General features: G+C 30.4%; 1 protein-coding gene and 1 long non-coding RNA gene across 2 annotated transcripts in view; one reads left to right on the forward strand and one right to left on the reverse strand.

Annotated features, from left to right (window-relative positions):
• Positions 1–3,967: 3,967 nt before the first annotated feature.
• On the forward strand, positions 3,968–4,286 carry LOC117170668. Its single transcript, XR_004466836.1, has 2 exons — positions 3,968–4,049; positions 4,195–4,286. It is a non-coding gene; the product is annotated as an uncharacterized LOC117170668 (long non-coding RNA).
• Positions 4,287–7,157: 2,871 nt separating this feature from the next.
• LOC117170664 overlaps positions 7,158–11,497 on the reverse strand; it is a 245,866-nt gene continuing 241,526 nt past the window's right edge. Inside the window, exon 15 of the mRNA XM_033357592.1 lies at positions 7,158–9,051. Within this exon, the coding sequence (XP_033213483.1) occupies positions 8,965–9,051 (87 nt within the window). The 3' untranslated portion in view covers positions 7,158–8,964. The remainder of the gene's footprint in view (positions 9,052–11,497) is intronic.

An 11,497-nucleotide genomic window follows, 5' to 3' on the forward strand; every position in this document is an offset into this window, starting at 1 on the left:
CTTGAACGTTTTTGCTTTAGTAGCATTCCGTAATAAGCGATATTTGTCTTTCATATAATTTCTAGGTGACGGTGTAACTAGAATTCCATAATTTTTGCACTTTCAAAGAGAAGGAATTTGAGCATAATTTTTGCTGAATAAATCAATCTTGGATTAATGGAATGTTTTCAAATCGAACGACTCCAAATCCATTGAATGCAACACAATCTGTTAGATAAAATCTAGATTAAATTGATATTTTATTATTAGACATCATTCGTTTCTTTAAATGTGGCGCTTAAGTCATTAAAATATGAAAACATTCCAATTTAATACCTTTTTGCATTTCGTCGGTCTAAAAAAAACAGTTATACCATCGTACAAAGGTTGTGTGATTGAGAAAAGTGTTGAATAATGTAGAGCCTATCTGGCCTCATTTACTTACTAATTAAATTTATTAAGTCGAATACGAAAACCGAATTTCTCATTCATTGTTATGAAGATTTATTTACAAATACCTTTCTTCTCATAATAATCGCCACTTTCCTCAATGTACATTTTAAAGTTGGACACAGAGTATTTTCCTTAAAAATTAAACTTTCTAATTCGAATTTAAATTAACTTTATACATACGACTACACGTGTGAAAATTAAAGAACTGTTGATTACATAACATAATATATGTGTTAGGTTCACCGAATTTCGTTAAACTTGGCCGACCTTTACAATTTTGCAATGTTGCGCGAAACGAATTTCGGTGAACGCAGATAAAGCCTTTAGAAGATGCAAATAAAGTTGAAAATATAAATTTAAATATATAATTGCAATGTAATTCATTGATAAATTACTGTTTTACTCTGAATCAATTACATTTAATCGTATTTTGATTAAAACCCCAAGCATTTCATGTAGAAACTACAAAATTTGTGCTGAAATCTTTAATTATTCGAATGTTTTAAATTTTTTAAGTTAATCAAGGTTCCAATATTAGTAAATCTAAAATTTAAAGCTATTTATTAATTCAACATCAACGAATTTCCGACTATATTAGGGTATATGTACTGTAAATACAAAACAGAAGCGTAGCAATCGTTTTATAAATATGTTTAAATCGCTAGTATATGGTTAGTATCGCAGGAAAAAGTTCGTTATAAATACAAAAAATTTGTCACCTTTAGTGAGCATGTTATTCATACGACTAAATTGCATTTTAAGTATTCAAAAAGAAGTAGCATTAGAGACTTGCTTACTTCGATACATATGCGGAGATCAATTATAGCGGAATAATAAAGCATTCCATTTTAATCTATATAACATTCGTATATAAACAAAGTTTATTTGTAAATATCTACATTTAACCGATGTGAGAAAAAATTTTCACAAAAATTAATTTAAAAGAGAGCTTGGAGTTAAAGACAACATGCATTTGTAACTTGTAGTTTAATTTTTTGTGTGTGAATTAGACTTCAATTTTGAAAATTTCGAATAAATGGATTTTATTTTTCTTACCTAGTGTGTTTTCTACTCTTAGCTATCTAATTTAACCCTTAAATGACACTTGGTGATGTTTTGAGCCCACGGGTTTTCTGATTTTTTCTGATTGTCTACATTTTTTTTATCAAGTATTATTTTCGAACAGTTGAATTATCTCTGAGGCTTTGGAAATATTTTTTCCCTATTTTGAATTGTCTCAACATCACTTATGATTTTTGTAGCCAAAAATATATGGAAGTGTGTCCTTTAAGGGTTAAATAATACTGACATGAAAAATCTTCTTTATCTCAAACCAGAGAGAAGCTGCTCAAACTCTGTTTTCAATAAATAAATAGTAACACAATCCTTATAAATCAAAGGTAAAATTTTACTTCTTAAATATGGTTGGCAGTGCAATGTTTTTCAATTCTATAAAGTAGAACCAAAGTTACTTCTTATAATATCTAAACATTTAGTTAGTTGATAATGAACAAAAGAATTTAGGAAGATCTTTGAAACATCCAAAGTGAATATATATTTCAACACTTTTTCTATATCATAAAGTCGATGTATTAAAAAAAAAGTTTTCACAATTAATGAGCAGCCTTTATGAGTAAATCTTTATGAGCTATGTAAGCATGCTCGAAAATCCTGAGCGTCGTTTCTCCCCATGAGTGTACTCAAAACTTTATCATTCTTTTTCTGAAACAATCGGTATGATTCGTAAAGTGCATAGCAATGAATCAATGAGTGATATACAAATTAGGAAGTTGCTTAAAAGATTCAAAAGCAGTCGAACTTCAGTGAAAAGTGATCCTCGTTCTGACATTCAGCCCGCAACGGCCAGCATGTCCAAAAGCGTTGAACGAATTCAATTTACAATAAATGAAAATCATTGTTTGACAAGGCGGTAGATAAAATAAGACTTAGAATTTCAGGAAATTAAATTTAATTGTAGGAACGTCTGAACTCAATTCAAGGTCCCCGCATATCAACCTTGTTGTTTTGATTTTAAAATACGCTAACATTAAGATACTATTCCAAGCTTCAAATATAATTATTTTCCTGAGCAAGTACATGATAATCCATATTATTGACGAGTCGGTCAATCCCAAATATTTTACTCCCTATAATTTACATATAAACGGAACTCCGTATAACTTTTAATGGTCATCTCAACTAATGTTCAGGCTTGATACCCGCACTGAGTCCAAAACGTTGCCAAATTTAAATGCAATCTTATTTTTGTGTGGATTTTATGCACAGAAAACTTTTTGCTAAATACACTAGAGGTCAAACCTCAAGAAAGAAACTTGAACCCAAGATTTGGGGAAAGGTGGTGGTAAACGATTGCTTCCAGAAGTGCACCGGAGCATCGAAATAAAATATTAACATTGCAGTGCAATGGGAGATGAGGTTTAATGTATAGAGACAGTAAAAGAGTTTCATCCGTTAAAATGAATGCCACTGTTAATATTAAATACTAATATTTTAGGTATGGAAAATTTCATTCTTTAGATGTTACATGTTTGTGCTAAATCAAAAAGTATGACGAAGCCTGACGATAATGGGCAAAACGTCAGGTTTATAAATTTGAATAAAGGTCAGCAGACGAGGAGGAACCGAAGACATAGTAACCATAATTTGCAGAATTATTTCGGTAATTAAATTAAAATATCAAAGAAGCGAGGAAATTGACAGACCTGACTTCCAAATGCATTATACTGAAATCAGCGATATTCATTTACTTCATGGTAGATGAAACAGTGACTACTGCAAGTATATATTTCCATTCTATCAAAATATTTTCTTAATTTTCGAAATCAGTGGCCCAGATCATTCAAATTGGAAAAATGAGAAGGAATAATCTAGTAGTTTATTTCTATCTAATAGTATTAATAAGAATCCCGCATAGTTTGAAAAAAACCATGGTTATACGTCGCGAAAAGTGTCCTGTTCAATTTTGTGTACTCTATAAAGTACTTAAGATCTTGGAAACTTTAATTCTGACACGTCCAATGGAAACAAGTCAAATTCATGAAAGCTTAAATTGCGTATCGCTCATATTGGAAAGATGCATGAATGTGCAGTTAAGAAATTTAGAACTTCAACAAGAAGCTGCAGGTTAATAATTACAAGTGAAAGGAGCAGTATAGGACTCAACAGTTGCAGGGAGCTCTGCAAAACGGCTCGTCCACACACCTGCTTCTAGGCTTTTCCTTACTCGGGGAAACCTATATCCATGAAGTAATTTATACTTTCCAGTCCGATCAACGTTCTTCATTTTTTAGGCTAAGACTAAAAGCTCCTAACAGACGAGCTGGTGTGTTTCAAAAATTGATCCCTTGCTTCAATGATATTCTTTTATGTAGGATCTGACAAACCTGTCATGTTATACAATGTTAACATTTTTTGTGCGAAAAAAATGACTGTACGTAATATGCTACGCCTTACACTATCACAAGCACTTGTCTGCCTCTTACAAGTGCTTCACACGACTGTGAGTTTCTTTGTATATTTCGGACTAAGGAGTTCAAGGATATTATTCATCGTTCATAAATAACGTGGTCTCTTCAAAACAAGATTACTAATTTATGGTATGAATCACTACATAGATATAGGTTTTCTCAAGTAAAGAAAAGACTAGAGTGGTAAAAGTGCACTGTTGATAGGGGGATGTCTGCTGTCAACGCGGGGGGTGCACAAGGGTCAGATTGTACGTGCGATTTCATTCTATAACAGGTATGAGGAAGAGTCGTAGATCGCCCACAAGATACGGAGCAGGTTAAAGGTGAAACGCCTTGTGGTTCAAGAAAGGAGGAAAGTTGATATAGGAAAAAAAAACACTCCTACGCTGAAGCAGTGTCTACAAGATGACTAGAAAGAAGTTTTGTTGAGACTCTTTAAACAGGTTATAAATAATGTTAAAGAAGCAGCCGGTAACCTCTATGTCACTAAACAGCATTTAATTGATTATATGATATTATGGGAGAATAATATTGAATAGTAAAGTCTTTGAGCCAATAACGACATATTAATCCTGCTACTAGTGAAAATGTACCTCATAATTTTTTACCGTTCTTAACTAGGTAGAATGCATTTTTTTCTCAAATGTTTCACTGAGTTATCCTGATGTAAATTTCCAATTTGCTATAGAAATTACTACTACGTACCGCAGAAAACTTTGTGTAAAAAGTTTCAGAAATCGTGTTTCCGTAAATTGACCCATTTCATTGCAGTTTAGAGCAAAATGTCTAACGGAAAAATTCTTAGGAAACTAAAACAAATAAAAACCTCTGTCTTTACATAGGTGCCGGGTTATGATCCTTCAAAATAACCGGATTTTTGTTTAATAAGTAGTTGAAAAATCAAATTCTGAGGTCTTCCTTTATACTTTGAAAAATAATATTAATAATGAATATTCTATATCTAGAGGTAAGTTTCACAAATAAAATACATAAAATGTACATTTGTCATTACAGACAGATTCTTACGAAAGGGATGGATGAAAGTTGCATGGTCATAACTCGTGGTCTATAGGAAGAAGACGAATTGCTTTTTATTTTCGCAGAAATTCCTACTACAGAACTTTTCTTCTAGCTTCATATTCGCTGCAGGCGGAAACGAGCTATATTGAAAAAACTGAACCTGAGTAGTTTGCTTTGACAAATGGGTAAAAAATTGAGTGTGTATCTATCAGGGTTAAATCGTTTCTTTTTAGAATCACTGGAAATTAAATTGACTTTAATTAATATTAAGAACAATTTTTTGCAAAATTAGGTTCCAAAGCAAAATTTTGCAAACTTCAGAATTTTATTTTTTCAGACACTTTAACAAATATTCGGTTACTTTGAAATACCATAATTTGGCACTAATCAAAGATAGAAGGTTCTTTTTCTCTTTTAATTTTTTTAGAATTTCGTCTAGTTTAATTTTGTTGTTGGACATTTTGCTTTAAAATGCAATGGAATTTTTGCAACTTTAAAAAATATATTTTCAGGACGCGTACTAGAAAACTTGGAATTTGCATCAGGACCAATAAAGAATTTTTTAGCAACAAACAAACGCTCTTTACGTAGTTCAAATAGTAAAAAGGTCTTTTTTCGTACGAGATACCTAAACTGAAGACACAAGATGATTTCTTATTTGTTTTTTAGTTTTGCTTTCGACAATTACAATTCAAACCCTGAAAGGTTTCAGAAAGATAAATTTTTTTAAAATTTACTTTACCAAATTCAAAAAAAATTATTTTTACACTAAATAAGATTTAATCATTTGGACACGAAGTTTGAGTTAAGGTGAAATTTTGGATGCTTTCCAAAGTAAGAAATAAAAAGAGATGCAAATATTGATCGTGATACTTAAATCTCTCTACAAAGTATAACTTCATTACTAAATTGTATTAATAATTGAACAATTTTGTATATTTGATATCTTAACTGCAATTTCAATAAATATAAGTATTATTCTCTAAACTACTGAAAATATTCATGTATATGAGAGGCAAGCTTATTTCTGTTTACGAAGAAGGATTAGTATAATAATTTCGTTACTGCTAATAATGAATGAAACTTTTTGAACACTTGAGACTTCCAACAGTGGCATTAATTACGGTTCAGTAATTAGATCCGAAAACTATAGACAATTTGTCCACAAGTTCAGCCTTTTTTCAAATTAGCATGCTCAAAAAGTATTTTCAATTTTTCATAACGAAATTTACGAAAAATTGAATGCTAAAAACATAAAATCGGACTTACAATTGAGCCGTCAGATGTAAAAACCAGCCCGGTGCTCGAACACGTGTAAAAGTATTGTCCGCGCGTCTCAAAAATAGAAATTTTTCAAAATCAAGAAATCAATTTTTTTTTAAATGTAGCGAATAAGGAAATAAAACTTTTTTCTATTAGAATTTTTTTGTCAAGCTTTTATTTTTAATAATAAATGCGAAATATCGAATAAAAGTTTCTCTCTGATTTAATTAGGTTTTAAAACTTACATCGTTCTAGCTCGGCAAAATATTATTGAAATAAGTTCATATTGATAGAACTTATTCAAAATACTATAGCAATGCCTAAGAATTCATGGAAAAGTTAAAAATCCCTCTTTGCTTAATAATATTTAATTGCAAAATGAGGTAAGTCGATAATTGTGTTTTCTTGGTTTCATCGGTGAAAAGTAAGTAACTTCGAGTTTCAAACAACTTCCAGTGAGTGATTTGTTCAAAAATGTTTAATTAAGTTTTTTTAGAAAATCTCATCGATTCATTAGAAATTGACTGAGATTCATATTTTTTTTAAAACTCGACATTTGCCTGCGCGAGAAGGCTGCCTGACCTCCGTCATTAATGCCACGCATTAAAACCTTAAAGGCGCGGGCAGACATCGAGTACTTTTTCCAAATAGAAATATCTCCGTCAATTTCTAACGAATCGATATGAGATTTTCCAAAAAACTTCATAACATTTTTTTTAAGAAATCATTCACTGGAAGTTGTTTGAAACTCAAAGTTACTTAGATATTTTTTACTTTCTTACTTTTTACTTTCTTTCTTACTTTTCTTCGGCATTGCTATAGTATTTTGAATTACTCCTATATTTATGAACTCATTTCAATAATATTTAGCTGAGTTGGAACGATTTCAATTTTAAAACTTAATTAAATCAGAGAGAAACTTTTATTCGATATTTCGCTTTTATTATTAAAAATAAACGTTTGACCAAAAAAATTGTCATAAGAAAAAGTTTCATTTCCTTATTCACTGCAATTCTACATTTTTTTAAATTTATACTTTTGAGATGTGCGGATAATAGTTTTACGTGTGTTCGAGCGCCGGGCTGATTCTTGCACCCAGCGGCTCAATGTCAGTCAGAGTATATGAAAAACACTGGTTTTTTTATTATTATAGTTACTTTATGTTCGTCCATAAAAATTACTTGGACTATATATCTACAAATAAGTACAATTTCTGTGACCCAAATCTTAAGCTACTCAATAAAAATATACCTCTAATTAAATAACGAGGGTATCTACCCGACAGATCATTTTTAATGCACGATCATTTCCCGGATTTCTCTTGATCAATTGTTAACTTTTTTCGGTCCATTAAAAAAATTTCAAAAGATTTAAATGATTTCAAACGAATTCGACACATTATAAATATTTCCAAGGTTTCTAATTTGGAACAGGGAATTTCAGAAAAAATTATAATTCTTAGTTGAAACACCAAATTATTTTTAGTCGCAAGCAAGGATGTAGCGAACAAAAATTTTCGAGGGAGGGGACATGTAACAAAAAAAATGCAGGGGGAGGGTCAAACCTCATTCATCGTCGACCCTGGTTTCGATCTTGATCAGAAGTATTACAATTCTGATTTGAACAGAGAATTTTGCAAAAGAATTCTAGTTCTGAATTTAAACAGGGATTTTGTTTAAATTCCCTTTTTGTAAATCACAATTAAAATTATATTCCAAGTAACAATTACATTTAATTACAAAAATTCCCTATTCCAAATCAGCTCTATATCTTTTTACAACATTTTCGATTGTAATTCAGAAATACAGTAAATCCCCTTTTATAAACTTTAGAAGAGGAAGACTTAAATTCGGGCAAACATTTACTTAAAAAAAAAATTTCTAAATTTTAAAAAGTCTGATTTGGAACAAAGAATTTATCAAATCTGACGAATCCTGGCATGGAACAGAGATGGTAGTTGTAAATTTCGTTTTCATAAATCAAAATTAAAATTATTTTTTTAAATTTTCCGTTTCATGTCCAAAATTTCCTGTTCAAAAACAAGATTGAAATTTTTTATGAAATTCAGCGTCCCATTCCATGAAACGCGGAAAAGGAGGCTTCTTTCAAATTAATACAAAAAATTCTTTTATAAAGTTTCAATTCCATGTAAAAAAATGTTTTCTTACAAGTCAAATAATAATTGTTTACGCAAAATCCCTATCCTAGCGTCAAAATTATAATTCTTAACAATTTATTTTTCTAAACTGAACCTTAAATGAAAATTATAATTCTCTACGGGAATTAGTTATCTCAATTGCAAAAATTATATTTCTCTACTGAAATCACCTGTCCCAATTCAGAATTATAATTTTGTTTTAAATTCACTGTTCCAAGTTAAATAGAGTAATACAATATACGAAACCATCTTCATTTTCCATATTACTACATTCAAAAGAAATGTCCTGGTCATGTAGTCACCCTGATAAGAGAATCACAATTTGGGAAGGGTACTTGATGACCTCTGTTTTAAAAACTGTACAAGAAAAAGAAGACAACAAAATATTAAAAATCTCAAAAATAAAAACTTTCCATTTATCAAATAAATGGTTAATTCGTTTTTTTACAAAAGCCTTTTTGATTGTAAAAGTACTTGTAATCAGAACTCGCTGAATCGAAGAATTCATTCCACCATAGAGATCGGCCTTGCGAAGTAAAAAACGCCACGATTCAGTGGATTTATGTTTATGGGCTATGGTGGTGCTGAATGAGGTAGCTGGGGTCAGCAAATCGTATTTCCAGTCTGCCTCTCATCGCCGAAATATGAGAAGGAAACTACGTCACCGCCTACGTTAATTAGACACTGGCCCTGAAACACGAGATCCGACAAGTGTCCTTTAATTGATAACATGGGTTATTATATTTATTAGTCATCAGCGCTTTTTACGAAAGGTCCAAATGATCTTCTACTGAATTAATAAAGATAGGGCCAACAATAAAAATGGGTTTCCAGAGTAATTATTATTTTGAAGTGATGATGTAAACCTAGCACGATTGGCTGTTAGTACATATGGTTCCAATGTGGACGCACAATGTTGTTCTGAAAATTATCTGGCTTATATTAATAATATGGCTGATTTTGTTTGGCATACGAAAACAAACATAATTTTGAAATTGGTGAATGTTTTCAAACTCAACTTTTAAATGTGCAAATTCAACAGTTTGAACATTCAAAACGATTTCGCTATGGGCCAAAATATTAAAAAAGGTTTCTCATTAATTTTACGAGTAGAAATTGCTCATAAAGTTGTACATGTCGAACTAGAAATATATTCACTTTTCAATCGGAGAATCATATAATTATTTTTTAGCATGGAAACGAAGTTTCATTATTCTTAAAGTTTGAAAAATGATTCACGATTTTGAAATACTTTAAAAAGTACATTTTTTTAATAATACCAAAATAACGGTTTAATAACGATTCAAGCTTAAGAAAATTGAAGTTAAACATCTTTTAGAAAATGTACAATTAACTAAATTAAAGAAACACATTTTTGTAATCTTTTATTTTTTTAGTACTAAAAACTGTGCCTACAGAAAATTCGTAATAATTTTTAGTCCATAGGCACAATTTCAATAACATTACAATTTTTAAATTTTCAAGTTTAAACAACCGAGCCGAAGATATTAATAACCAATTGAACCATTTTTTTTATCTCTTTCACGTGCCAAACCATAGTGGGAAAGATGCAACGATTAGGTGCAGAGAAATCGATTTGGTGCGCAAAAAACAAATTTTTTCCCTCGGCTTATAAATCGATTAATTTCCCAGCACTTTCACTCCCTCAATTTTATTCTTTTATTATATAAATTCAATTACATAATATTAGGGGTTCCACAGAGAATAAAAAAAGTTGCATTAGCTGCTTCCGCTTAGTAATAAAACTGCCTTTGAATTGGTTTTGCAATAAACCTATTATTTTTGTGAGTACAAATTATAAAATGAAGCTGAAAAGTATATAAAAGAAATGGCGTTATTATCAAATCGCAAGAGCCTGCTAAAAACATTTGCGTTTGCTTTTTAAAATATCCTTTCTTAGATCGACAATATTTATGAATTTGTAATCATAGATTTTTCTTTATGTCTTACGGTCTACATACATTAAAATAAAATTCAGCCAAACAGCATTTTTTGTAACTCAGAATTTCTTTGATTTAAAACTCCTTTCTCAATCCTTGACGCTTCGGTAGAATGCGTACCTTTTTAAGAAGTTTTTAACCTAAATAATTACATTTTACAATTAGTAATAATAAAGAGAACAATTATGATAATTAATTGCGTAGATATAGGTAAAAAATTTAAATTAATCTAGGATATTATTTATCATGATTGTTTTCTTTAATATTACTAATTGTAAACATATAATTATTTAGGTTAAAACCTTTTGAAAAAGGTACGTATTGTACCGAAACGTCAAAGATGGAGAAATGAGTTTTTAATCAAATAAATTCTGAGTTCGAAAACATGTTTTTGGCTCAATTTTAGTACTTATGCAATTTTCGCTTTTTGATAAATATCATCAAGCCTTTGAGCAGAAAATTTCTAACTTTGTTTAAACCATTCTCGAAGTTTTCAGAGTTCAAAATTTTATTTTCTACCATGGCTGAGAACCTTTTAAAGTTACGAGAACTTTTCATGAATATCTAAAGCCTCGCGGAAATTGTGTGGAACTTGTTCAATTGAATCTTCTTAAAAAATGTAGCTAAGAGTTTCCATAATTTTCTAGATTTGTTGTCCATATTCTTGAGAATTTTCCTTCAGAATGCACCAAAGAAATTTAGAAAAGGTTGATTATAGAGAATATAAAGCAACCAAATTGGTGTCACGATTATTAGGACGTTTAAACTATGAAAAATTATTAATATTTTTTTGCTTAACTTTGAGAGCATTTTTTATATTTCCACTTATTTAGAATAAAAGAAACAATAAAACAAATTAAATCCGATTTGGTTTTGAAGTTTCTAAACGCCATCCCCCTAAATCTGTTCCTTTACGTAAAAAATTACTGCCACAATTTTTCTCTTATTTTCAAAAACTCTTTCGAAGTTCCGCAGGCCGTTCTAGGTCTGAATTTAAACTTTCTTAAGGTTTCAGTTTAAAAAAAAATACAAATTTAATGCTAAAAAATTCTTTCACCCCAAAAAGGATTTGTTATATTTAAAAATTTGTCATAAGGACAACCGCAGGATTTCGCCGGGAGCGGGTGCTAATCTGAAAAATTGCACCCGCTTCCAGCGAAATCGCGGTAAAATTT

This window comes from Belonocnema kinseyi, chromosome 4, assembly GCF_010883055.1.
Source record: "Belonocnema kinseyi isolate 2016_QV_RU_SX_M_011 chromosome 4, B_treatae_v1, whole genome shotgun sequence".
Classification (NCBI taxonomy): Eukaryota; Metazoa; Arthropoda; class Insecta; order Hymenoptera; family Cynipidae; genus Belonocnema; species Belonocnema kinseyi.